Source organism: Myodes glareolus, chromosome 7, assembly GCF_982192425.1.
Source record: "Myodes glareolus chromosome 7, mMyoGla1.1, whole genome shotgun sequence".
Classification (NCBI taxonomy): Eukaryota; Metazoa; Chordata; class Mammalia; order Rodentia; family Cricetidae; genus Myodes; species Myodes glareolus.
Window position 1 is genome coordinate 20876386 of NC_142032.1, and position 13353 is coordinate 20889738.

At 43.8% G+C, this 13353-nt stretch overlaps 1 protein-coding gene across 2 annotated transcripts in view; it reads left to right on the forward strand.

The window, feature by feature from the left end:
* Pik3ap1 (phosphoinositide-3-kinase adaptor protein 1) overlaps positions 1-13353 on the forward strand; it is a 115156-nt gene that overhangs the window by 68830 nt on the left and 32973 nt on the right. For both annotated transcript variants that reach the window (XM_048452866.3, XM_048452867.3), the window contains one exon: positions 12300-12395. In XM_048452866.3, coding sequence (XP_048308823.3) covers positions 12300-12395 — 96 coding nt within the window. The remainder of the gene's footprint in view (positions 1-12299; positions 12396-13353) is intronic.

Genomic DNA, 13353 nt, shown 5'->3' on the forward strand with positions numbered 1-13353 from the left:
GGGATAAAATCAAGGTACCCTCGTGTTACGTGTTTTCACTACCCCCTAATTCTCTTGCTTGGTTCTTGTGCCTCCATCCTTGCTTTTGAGGCTGAATTATGATGGGAGTCAGTCTTTTCTTATTTTCAGCTTCACCCAGAGTCTCTGATCTGGAGACCTGGTGAGCCAGTGCCTGGAGGCCCTCGTCCAGTCTGTTTCCAGGGTAACCCACGGGCTTATAGCTTTGCTTACTTACATATTGCCGAGGCTCATCCTTTCCCACAAGTGAATGGAGTAAGGCACATTATGCTGCTAGGAACTACAGACTCACCGGAGGTGATGAAATCCTAGAGAACCCCCTATTGCCTTAGAGTAACTTTTCTTAACTCCTGACCTTTCTGGGACCTGCCCCAGTCGAGGTTTGCATACGGCAGTGCACCCCTGGTTTGGCCCCAACTATCTTATTGGAACAGCTCCCTAGTAACTGGGGTCTTGTGGCAAATCATCTCCAGTCTGTGGTTTCTTTTACATGAGCTCTTTGAGTTTACCATCCCTTCTGAGAGTCAGGTTCTTTCTGATCTGGGGACACAGCTGGGCACTGAGAAGGACCCTGCACCCAGGCCTGCAGGTCTCACTCTAAGCAAAACTGCCAAGTTATTTATTGATGGGCTTCTGAGACATGCCTCACACTCCGTCGGCACTGTCTTCTCTCAGGAGTCTCCCCTCCTGCTGCCACAGAAGATCTGTCTTTTCCTTGCTGACCTGTTTGAGATGATTCTGGTGAGTGGACCCTGGAACTACTGCAGGGGCATTAGTTCTGGGCACAAGGTCAGATGTATGCTATCTAGGGGTCAGGTCGGGACTCTGTGCACTTCTTGATCTCCTAGTGCTTGGTGAAAGCACCGGGTCAAACGTTTTAAGGTTGATAAGATAGAATTCTCTCCCACCGGCAGTCGGCTTTGCTCCCCTTCGGACCCAGTTGACAGACTATGTTTCCCCTGGGGCGCTGCACACCGATCACCACGAGCCCTCATTGATTGTGTCTCTCTGGTTATGAGGCCCTGGCTTTGATAGGAAGAATGACTTACAGCTTTGTGTCATCCCCAGCACCCAGCCCAGCGCTGAGCATTAGATGTGCTCAGCCAGTAGAGAGCCTGGAAAATAAGATGTGATCCTGGACTTTGTGGCAGTTCAAATGTAGATTAGATGTCTACATCCTAATGCCATGCCCTTGGTTTTTGTCTTTTGTTTTGACAGATGTAGTGAGATATTGATTAGGTTGCTGTTGAGTGTGAGACCTCCAGGGGGTCATAACTCCCTGGCTGCTTCGGGCTGCCTTTTATTTCATGTGACATACATTATACTAGTTCTTCTGCCTGAACTGCATACCTTTTTCTCTGCTGGAGCAATGCCTAGACTCCTTCACAAAGGCCAGACTCCACTTCATCATGTACTTATTTCTTTTTATTCATACATTTTTCACCTACTCACCCATTCAACAAATCCTTATTAAATCTGTCTGGTGTATAAGTAACATGGTGCCAGGTGACAAACAGCCAGTGAGTAAACTGTCATGATTCCTGCCTTCCAGAGTCTACATTCCACAGACCCCACCACAAGCACATTCCATGGATCTGCTCCCATATGACAGGGCCGCTTTGATCTGTTGTAGAATAATCTTTTTGTACACTGTGGAAGATGTGTCCTTGCCAAGGTGCCTTCTTATTGGTTTAATAAAAAGCTAAATAGCCATTAGCTAGGTGGGAAGTATAGGCAGGACAGCCAGTCACAGAGGATGCTGGGAAGAAGGGCAGAGTCAGGAGATGTCATGAGACACAGAAAAGGCAGGATGGGAAGTAAGTACATGAGGTAAATGAGCCTTGGGGCAGCACATAGATGAATAGAAATGGGTTCATTTAACTCATAAGAGCTGGCTAAAATCAAGCCTGAACTAGCAGCTGAGTGTTTATAATTAATATCAAGTCTCTGTGTGGTTGTTTGGAGAGCGACTGGTGGGACAGAGCTGATAGGCAATCTAGATGGAAAACTCCGCTTTATTGTTCACCCTGCATAAAGCCACGGATGGGACTAGTCAAACCACTCCATCCTAGCTAGGTCCAGATGGGACCAGCTTGATTTCAGGTTATCTTCAGGTCTTATCATATGCTTCTTGCTCCAAGACTCTGTGTTTGGTCCCCAAAGATGCTTACTGGGGGTAGAAGTGGGGTCTTGTTGGCCTTTAGGGTTGGAGAGCCTTTCTAGAATAGTCTTTTGGTAGCTGGTGTTTTCTTGGCTTTATGTTGCGTTTGTATTAGCGTCTAATCTGGACGGAATGAGTGTCCCCTGGAGCTAAGTGACCTAGACTAAAGTTCTGTTCTAAGGGGAGCATCACACAGGTTTCTTTGGGAATTTGTGACTGCTGTTGATTCGTTCCCTAATTAAGTGACTGCTGGGATGTTTTGCCATCTTTACTGCAAGCTTACATTCTAGAAATATATACTTGAAGCTTGGCTCCATAGCATATGTTGTGAGCCTACAGCCGCGCTTCCAGAAGGAGGCTGACCCAGTGTTCTGTGAGCCTACACCCCTTTCCAGAAGGAGGCTGACCCAGTATTCTGTGAGCCTACAGCCCCTTTCCAGAAGGAGGCTGCAAACCAGTGCTACTTTCTTTTGCTTTTCTTCTACTGAGATGAAAGAACTTTGCACTTTTCCTTCTGACACATTTCAGTTTATTTTTAACTGACAGGTGGTGAAGGTTAAGTGCTCGGAGTCTGAATTACAAGCCTTGAACATCCAGAAATGCAGGCCTGTTTTGTTCTTCTGCTTTACAAAATCCCCGTTGTCTGCAGACAGAGTCCCTTTGCCCAGAGAATTTTCTGTGTTTTGGTCACTTCAGTCTACCCACCTGGCTTCTGGATACAAAGCTTTCAGATTTACACCTGGGGTCTTATCACTTGTGATTGCCAAACATCTAGGTACCTTAAACTATTACAAACATAGTACCTGCCGCCTACCTGGCCTTATTGCTAATGTAGGCACAGCAAATCATGTCTTATAAACAATGTACACTAGTGTTGGCTGGTGACTATGGGTCCCTTCCTTCCCTACGGTCCATTAGCCACCCGACCATAAGGGCAAAGGGGGCAGAAGGGGCAAGTGAGGCCTTGTTCAGCCTGTGTGTGGTAGAAATAGCCTTCTGAGAGATTGCTTCAGTGTTACAGCTCAGCTTTATTCCAGAGTGAGGAGTGATATAAAGGCTGGGGACCATGGCTGGGCACCACCAAATTTGCATAAACAGCATGCTGATCCTATCATAAGACTCCATATATGGCAGCAGGATCCTGCGGCGAAGCTCCTAGTATGATGTCTGGTTACCATATGGGCAACAGGGGGAAAGCAATTTCAGCAATGGTGGTGATCTGTTGCCAGAACTGAATAAGGCAGGGGGGGCATCGTCAAAATACAATGTAGCACAATCAGAGGAGCGAAAGGGTAGGAGCCAAGAAGACAAGGGGTTAATGAGCCTCTTAAGTGCTTGAAGGGCTGAAGTCTCGAAAGCAGGTCTTTGTGAAGTTTTTGGAGGGTATTGACATTTGTTTTGACAACATTTGATTCCTTTACATAGAAGCAGCTTTCTTTCCCCAGTACCAAGCAAGTCCCCCCATGTTCTGCAGTTATTAGGTCCAGCGCTCTTCTGTTTTGGAGCACGACCCCAGCAAGAGAGTTTATCTGTTGCTGGAGGGATTCAAGGCTGCCAATTGTGAACGTCATGGGCTGGCCGAGCTCGTCTCGAAGTTCTCAGGCCAGATGATGCATCTGGACAATGGCAGTTGTTGCAGCCCTGGCAGATTGGAGGGAGATGGCAAGTCTTGTTCCTACCAGTAAGGGGAGGAATATCTCCCATTTTCGTCTGGTTCCTAGCAACAGTGTTGTCTCCTCCTCTTCATATAGACAGACCTGTGGAATAATCATAACAGAAGGCAGTGGTGTGCAGCTTAAGCCAGTAACAGTTTGACTGACAGCGCATCAGTGATCTGTTGGGGTGGGCTTAGGAGAGAGGCAAAGGGTTAGAGCAGACATTTGGTCAAAGAGGGGAATGTCATGAAGGTCTGGGCAGGTGTCACCTCTCCTGAGGTGTCACCCAGGTGTTTGTAGGCACTACAGAGAGTGAGGGTGCCAACGAAGCAGTGAGAGGCATTTGGATGTGTGGCAAATGGGAGGAAAGCAGCCACACATTGAATGTATCAGCTCCAGGACACTCTTGAGAACACTGCTGACTTTATTTCTTCCTCCCATTTGTTTGTCCTGTAGAACAATGTTATGGTGTGTTAAGACAGGCTTAGATGCAGGTATGAGCTTTGAGAAATGTGAATGTCAGCAACAGATATCTAGAAAAGGGGAGGCCACTTTGACAGCATTTGCTCACCATCACCCCTGTCCGACTGTGGTCATGCCCAGATCGAAGTGTGTATTACACAAATGCGGGTGTGGCAATACCCCACTGTCATTATCAGCTAGAAAAATAGATTTTCCTTTTTTTTTTTTTTTTTTTTTTTTTGGTTTTTCGAGACAGGGTTTTGCTGTAGCCCTTGAAGTAAGAACCCGGCTTCTCTGTGTGACTTTATTATAACGACACTTAGAGGCCTGAAAGTCCAGTTCCCAAGCCACTACCCAGGGTAACTCAGGGGTGAAGACTGAAAGATTTCTGTGATAACTTCACACATGAACTGAGGGTCATTTTCTTCATTACTCTGCATTCTAATTCCCTTGCTCTAATTCGCTTTAGTTCCAATTCTCTGTTTCAATTCTCTTTTGCTTCTTTTTTCACATAGCTTAAATTATACATTTTACAGGAGGCTGGAGCCAGAAAATAATAATAATAAAAAAAGGCCCTGCTGATCAAAGCACATTCTTTGAGTAAGCAATAAGGAGCCGAGCCATTTACTATGGCCACGTATTTGGGGGGACATGGTGCTTGTCATCTTCCCAAGCAGTGGCATTGAAAATGTACCAACCCTAAAACAGTATTCTCTTATCCTGTTTGTAACCCCAGAACACAAAAGAAGAAGGGAGCCTTGTGACGTTGTAAGGCCAGACCATCCTTTGCAGCCCTGGCTAATTGTGGGACTTTATCAGTAGTAGCTGGACATAAGACTAATTTTCTTTTGACTTGGTTAGTTGATTAATTGTTATTTGAGACCTAAACAATAAACAGTTAGTTAGCTGAATCTTGAGTTTTATATAATAAACTAAGATTAGAAGTTTGTGTAGAGTATTAATTGCTAAGGAATTTAGTAGGGAGTGGCTGCTGGCCTGTGTTACCAGCCAAGTTTAGTTAGAGAAACTGGCATAGTAATTTATGAAGCTTTGTGTTAATAACCTTGGTTAGACACCTGTGACTTTTTCCTTGTGCATATCTCTAAAGTTTTTGACTTATGATCCATTTACAGAAACATTCAGTCTAGTTTGAACTTGCTCTGAGGTAAAAATGAGCTAATTTTGTGTAGCTTTTTCTTAGACTGGAGAGAAATGTCTTTCTTATGTTAGTCTGAGTCAAAGGAACAGAGCAGGCTTTTAAGTGTCTTACAGTCCCCGTGGGACAATAGAGCCTAGTTTTATTTTCTATATATCAAAATTATACAGATTAATGAGAAGTCATCTTCCTTATCATCCACAGATATATGTGCCCTTAAGATTGAGATGCAATCATGAGATTAAATATATTCATCATATGAGATGAGATTATACACCAATCCAGGTATTGGGGAGACCCCATAGTGCTTTTGCACGTGTGAAATTGCAGACAGGAGCAACAGTTCCCAGAGTCCGTGGTCCTGCAGGCCTTGCCTGAATGTGATTCTTCTCCATCAGAGAATCTTTCCTCTGCTAGGTTGATGTCTGTCTGAACACTAGTTGTCACCTGCTGTATACTCCCACAACCTCCGACACTACAGATGTCCTTAAGGGTAAAAGAGGGAACCAGAGGACCAAAGAGATGGATGGCCTGTTGAGAAGGGCTTGGTTCAGCCAAGTTTTCTGCCTGACATTTCTGGTTTTGAAGATAGAGGGAGGGGGCCTATGCCAAGGCACGTAGATAACCCCTGGGCCCTGGGAAGGGAAAGGCAACTAATCCTACTCTAGAGCTTTAATAAAGGAATGTGACCCACAGAAAACCTTGGTTTTGGCCAGCAGGATCCACTTTGGCTTCTGAACCTCAGAAATGGAGGATAATGCAACAATGTCCTGCTAGTAGTAGTTTGCTCAGTAGCCTCAGAGTAGTTATGGTAACTGTGAGTCTGGTGTCTTGCACTATGCATTCATAAACGTCGTCTTCATCACCTCACACAGCCATCCTATGATGTCGGCCCTGTGGTTTGTCCCCACTTTGCAGGTGGGACACTGGAGACTGCAGATTGCAAGTGACCTGCCCTAGGACATGGAGCCTAGTAAGAGTCAGAGGCAGGGTTTGAACATAAGTCCTCAAGATACCAGAGGCCATTCCACAGTGCCAGTCTGTCTTGGTGCCTAGCAGCCAGTCTCTTGAGCTCTGTTGCTTGCTGGCTTTCAGCTGCTGCCCTGCTCCAGCCTAGCTTTGTCCGCTCAGTGCAGACTATTTGCCTGGCTCCTGCTCTTGGCAGGGCCTTCCTGCCTTCTCCTGACTCTATACTTCCTTCATCTTATTCCTAAACCCTTGCTCCATCTAGTTGTCTGGTCACTCTTCCTCATAGCCCCCGCCTTCAGCCTTTGTACCTAAGGATGCCCATACCTTTGGTCCTGGATGCACAGGATGGGGCTAGCATGGACTGTAGAGTGTCACCTAGTGGGCATTACTCCGCCCACTAATACTATGAAGGGGTTCTGGAGAAGACAAGTGGTCATGGGCCTTTGGCAAAGGAAGCAAGAAATTTGGGTGTTTTGGGGCCTCAAAACAAAAAAACAAAACAAAACAAAAAACAACCAAACAAAAAAAATCACCTGGCAAGCCAAGTCAGATTTCCACACATGATTTTATTGTAAGGTTCGGCATTTGTTGTATTTAGATCTTACTCATGATCCAAGTATACTTAACTATGATGATACTGTGTGTCTCAACAAGGACATTTAGAACACGTTTTGAGATGTTTGAGATTATGGGTGAAAATTCAAATACTGTGATAAACACATTCTCACACTCATTTTGCAGGTACAAGACACGAATTAAAACAAACTTACTTTTTTTTAACCAAGACAAAAATAAGGATAGGAAGTACTCAGTGGTACAGTGCTTGACTGGCATGGAGGCCCTAGGTTCAATTCCAAGCATCTCAGAAAAAAAGAAGGAAAGGATAACATTCTATCAAATAACATTCTATCAAATAACATTCTATCAAACTGAGGAATTTCTGTATAGCAAAGAAAATCAAGAGTAAAGAGAAAACCTAAAGAATGGGAGTGAAATTCTGATGGGGGTTCGTTTGTGCCCCTTCAGGGGATGTGAGTTGGGTTCTTAACACTCACAGGTGGCTCACAACCTTCTGTGGTTCCAGCTCTGGGGGAATTCAATCACCTCTAAGACATGTGCACCCCCTAAGACACACATGCACATAAATAAGAATAAAATCTTTGAAAAAAATAGGTCTAGGTGTGGTGTTGGATACGACTAATCCAGGCATTTGGGAGGAAGAGGCAGGTGGATCTCTGTGAGTTCAGGGCCAGCCCAGTGGTCTACATAGGTCCAGGGCAGCCAGGGGTACATGGAGAGACCCTGTATCAAAATAAAAAATTAGTATCCAAAACATATGATGAATTCAAATAACTCAGCAGAAAAAACTCAAACTAGCAAGAAATTATCTATATAGACTTTTCTTTTAAAAATATGCAAATTTCGGGCAAATACATGAAAATACTCACCATGACTCACCAGGGAAATGCAAATTAAAACCACAGTGAGGTACTATTTCAGTCCAGCGAGAGTGGCTGTGATTGAAAAAAAAAAAAGGCATCAACAAAATATGTTAGCACGGATTCCGAGAAGCAGAATCTTAGATTCCTTAGGACAGTCATTATGGAAAGGGGTGTGGAAGGCAAAGCTAAACGTGATCTGGCAGTCCCACTTCTGGGTCGACAGCTCCCGTGGAAGTGAAGCCAGTCTGTCGAGGAGATGCCCTATTTTTATTGAAACACTTTTGACAATTATTATGGTCTAGAGTCGACTGAGATGACCATCGTCACATGAGTGGGTAAGGAAAGCATGGTACATGCATTCAGTGGAGAGTCGTGTTTACCCTTAAAATAGAATCTCGCCACTTGTGTCTACATGATTGGGAATGAAGGACATTATACTAAATGAAACAAACAGCAATAAAAAGATAATGGCCACCAAAAATGCAATTACAGGGGGCACAAATTCTGCTGTTCTGGTCAGTAAGGTGCCTACAGTGTATAAAAATCTATTGCATATTTTATAAAGAACTAAAAGAAGTTCAGAGATTCTCAAGACAAAGAAATGATAAGAGATGGAACTGCTAATCAACCTGGCTTTCACTGTGATGTGTACCACGTTTATATATCAGATTATCACCGTGTGAGCTGAGGGTGGTACAATTCCAGCACTTGGGAGAGGAGGCAGGAGGACCAGAAATTCAAAGATATACTCTGCTATGTAGTAAGTTCAAGGCCAGCCCACACTGCATGAAACCCTAAAACAAGAACAACTAAATAGGAGGCAAGGTGGCTCAGCTGTTAGTAGTTCTTGCTGTTCTCCCAGAGGTCCTGAGTTCTGTTCTTAGTACCCATGTCAAGCAGCTCACAATCACCTGTCACTCCAGTTCCAGGAGATCTGATGCCCTCTTCTGGCCTCTCTGGTACCCACCATACATGGCATACACACACGCGTGTGCGCACACACACACACATACACACACACACACAACAATAGTAGTAGTAGCAATAGTAATAACAGTAGTAGTAATAATAATAGTAATAATGATAATAATTAAAAATAAATCTTAAAAGTAAGCCTTAACAAATAGACTGGAGAGATGGCTCTGCTGTTAAAGGCTAATGCTCACAACCAAGATAATAAAAATAAGTCTTAAAAATATTACATATACCCCATAAAGATATATAAAGCATGGCGTCAATTAAATTTTTTCCCAAGTTCAATCCTTAATGCCATGAGAATCATTTTTGTGGTCCTGAGGACCAGACCCACAGTTTTACACATGCTAGGCAGGCTCTTTGCTAGAGAGCCATGTCCCAAGCCCTGAGAAATTCTTAACATGTAAATTGAGCCTTCTGTTTTGAATTGTTCTTTGCTTAGGGCTGTAGCCTGGATGTAGGAGTTAATAATGAAAGTGGTAGTGAGAGAGTACCCATACACGCTGGGCACCATGCCAGGCTCTTGGCAGCCTGCTCGGGTGACACTCGCCACAAACCTTCGAGAGCTATGCTGTTCCCATCGTTTTACAGACAAGAAAAGAGAAGCCAAATAGATGGAAATGAGTGGATCCGGGATAATGACGGCCAAAGTTAATAAAAACACTTTTCATTTCCTTTTCTGCATGAGAATTTGACCTTTGTTTGACTTCCTAGCTTTGTTACCCTGGTAACCTGATAAGAGCCAAATGTCAACTGTGTTTCTAGGCAACATTACCTAGGATGAGAATGACCCCTGATTGGTCGCATGTCTGGATATGGGAGGAGCTGCACATCCTGTGAATACCAGTGGGGGGCCGGTGTTCTGAGTCTCTGGTTAGTTCCTCACGTTGTGGTGACCCCCAACCATGAAATTATTTTGCTTCTACTTTATAACTGTGATTCTGCTACTGTTCTGAATTGTAATGTAAATATCTGATATGCAGGATAACCAATATGCAGCCCCCCAAAGGGGTCAGGACCCACAGGATGAGAACCACCATAAAAGACTTGTTAGCACCAGGCCGGTAGGTGTGATGTCATACAAGCAAAAACAAGGGAAGTAGTAGAGGAAATAAGACAGGGATGTGTATTGTGGTCTGATACCCAACCTTCTAACTGCCAGCTCAACTCAAAGGCTGACCTTTGGCAAAGCCTGCTTTTCCTGCTTCTGAAGTCAGACTCCTCAGGATCAGTGAAAACATGACTATAAAGTAAAGGAAACTGGATTCTCATGGGTCCCTTGTTTAGTCCTACCTTTGTCATTCTACCCACATGAGCCTGTCCTCCGAAGGTTTTTATCTCGATGGCATAGGGGACAGAAAGTGGCCTCCTGGTGCGTCATGCTTCCTTGCTTTTCTGTTGGTTACTCTTCTACTCATTCATTCCTCTCCTCAGAAAGAATTTTATTTTGGAGTTGGTGTTCTAACTTATTGGTGAGCACTCCTTCAGCTTAGTGGTAAGCACTCTGCTTAGTGGTGAGCACTCAGCTTAGCAATGAGCACTCAGCTTAGCTATGAGCACTCAACTTAGCAGTGAGCAATCAGCTTAGCGGTTAGCACCCAGTTTAGTGGTGAGCACCCAGTTTAGTGGTGAGCATTCAGTTTAGCGGTGAGCACCCAGTTTAGCAATGAGCACTCAACTTAGCGGTGAGCACTCAACTATGATGTGCAAGGCACAGATTGTTCTTCCATCCCTTCTAGTTTGGGATGATTCTCAGGTTTTCTTAATCTCAGTACTCTTGAAGATGACATGTTGATTATTTGTAAACTCTCAATTTGGATATGCCACTGTCTTTTCTGATGAGACTGGGGTTATGAAATAGTTATTATTTGAGTGATAATGCGTTAACATAAACAGTGTCAAAACATTCATTTATTTTTTTTGAATAGGTGAAAGAAGGCCTTAAAATATAGCAAGGGATCAGTGGGATAATTTCTCCTTGCTTATCTCCATATCCTCAGGTTCCAGGAAACCACTGAGTCTTAATTGCTTATATCCCCTTACAACAGGGTGTGTGTGTACATGTGTATGTTTATACAAAATTTATACATATTTGTGCAAACATAAAAATAAAATTTTATGTTGCCTCCTTAAAGATAACATATTAATTATCTAAAATATCATTCTGAAGATTTATATTCTTTTTTTGTTTGTTTGTTTGTTTTGAGACAGGGTCTCTCTATGTAGCTCTGGTTGTCCTGAAACTTATTACACAGACCAGGCTAACCTGAACTCACAGAGCTCTGCTGGGATTTTTAGAGTTCTGATTTTTTTCCTTTGGTATATCAGAATCTTCAATAATGTGTATGAGGGTTAAAAAAAATTAAGTGTTGTGATCCTGGATGTAATCCTCCGTTAGGTCTCCAGAGCCTGGTCATCTTCAGCCCTTCATCAGAGGTAGCCACTGTCAGGAATTCAACCACATGCCCGGCACTTCTGTGTTCGCTGTACATTTCCTAGTTTATATGCAGTTTGCAACACTGTGTTGTAGGTCTTCAGAGTCTGTGTAGCTGTCATACTGTACTGCATGTATGCATTGCCATGCTGTATTATATGTAAATGGAGACTGCACTTCATTTCCCAGCTGCCCAGACCCAAATAATCACACAGAAACTATATTAATTACTACACTGTCTGTCCAATGGCTCAGGCATATTCCTAACCAGCTCTTATATCTTAAATTAACCCATTTCTATTCATCTGTATATCGCCACAAGACTGTGGCTTACCAGTAAGACTCTTTGGCATCTCTCTGGCTCTGCCTTCTTCCTTCCTATATTCAGTTTAGTTTCCCCACATACCTATATTCTGTCCTGCCATAGGCCAAAGAAGCTTCATTATTAATCAACGGTAATAAAACATTCACAGCATACAGAAGGGAATCCCACATCAATTATATGTACTGTAATCACTCACATCTAACATCATCACCTGCTATGTTTTTGAGCTATAACTTTGTTAGTAGAAGTGGCTTTAAGATATTCTTTTTTTAACTGCTATATAATCTTCTGTCGTTTGAACAAACCATGATCTGTCTGTTCTCCATTGTTTCAGTACCCATTTTTTTACTGTAATAAGCAATATTGCAATGTATATTTTTTAAATTAAACCTAGTCTTTCAAACACAGACGAGTGTGTCTGTCTTTGGAGGCCTGTTTTCAAAGGAAAGGCTTGGGTGTTGTGCTTATCACATTCCCTAATGTTCAACACTTACTAGGAAGGATGGATGGATGGATGGATGGATGGATGGATGGATGGATGAGTAGGTGGGTGAATGAGAGGAAGAGAGGGACTGAGATAAGGAGGGAGAAGTGGGGAAGGGGAGAAGGGTAAGCCTTGGATAACCTTCCAAATCCATCCGAGCCTCCTCGCCTGTGTGGAAGAACAAACAGCACATTGACTCTGTCTCATTTTCCTTCCAGATGTTGAAATGCTTCAGGCCAGTGCAGGCAACCCAGGCTCTAGAGAAAGCTTCTCTCGGCCCACCAAGGACTCAATGATCCGCAAGTTCCTAGAAGGTAAGTTGTAGCTGTGAGCAGGAATGCAGAAAGCCAAAAGGAAACAAGCAGACAGTGTTGCCTGATTCCATATGAAGCGTCAGTCTCAAGGGTTGGCACAAACGTGACATATGATGGTTAACGGCTCTCTGCCTCCCTCCACACCTACCCCGATCTTCCCCATCAGCCTGTTAGAGACAGGCCAGAGGTTCATGACTGGAGTCTTTCACTACACTAAACTACTTACTTCCAAGAAGACTTCATTTAAACTACATACCTGTTTTTATTTGACAAAAAAATAATTAATCACCTACTATGTGCAGAAAGGACTGTTCTGGATATTGGGACTGTAAACCTGAAACAAAATAAGATGTGATCTCACGGAAACCTTGCTTTCTAGTAAAGGATGGGTCTATACACCCTCTTTACCAAGCAGAGGCAGCATGGCAGTGGCTAAGAGTGTGGCCCTCATCTGTGTTCCTTTTCCTCCCAGCTATCTGGAAGGACCCGGGCAAGGCGTTTATCTCCTCAGCTGTAGAATGAGACAGTTCTGCCTGGTGCACTGAACAGGCAGGTTGTGGTGAGAATCAAGGAAGTTTCAGTGAAAATAGGGTTCACCTAAGACCCGGCACAGAAGAAGCAGTTGACAAAGCTTCCTGATCATTGCTGTTATTATTATAGGCACTATCAGAGGTGTACGGCGTTACACTGCGTGAGTGATTGCGTCTCTCTGCCCAGTCATCTATGATTATGGCGGGCCTGTCAGTCAAGTCGCTATAGAAGCAGAGTGCTGAGGGCATGAGACTTGGAGGTCAAATGGTTTGGGCACTGTAGGCAAATCACCGCCTGGGCATCTGCCCATCCCTGCCAATAGCTTGCTCAGCATTCGCCATGCCCATTCATTTGCTGTTACTCATGGCTGCTTGTATGCTCCTAGTATATAGGTTTGGGCAGCGTGGGGGGTTGCATTGGGTGTTGT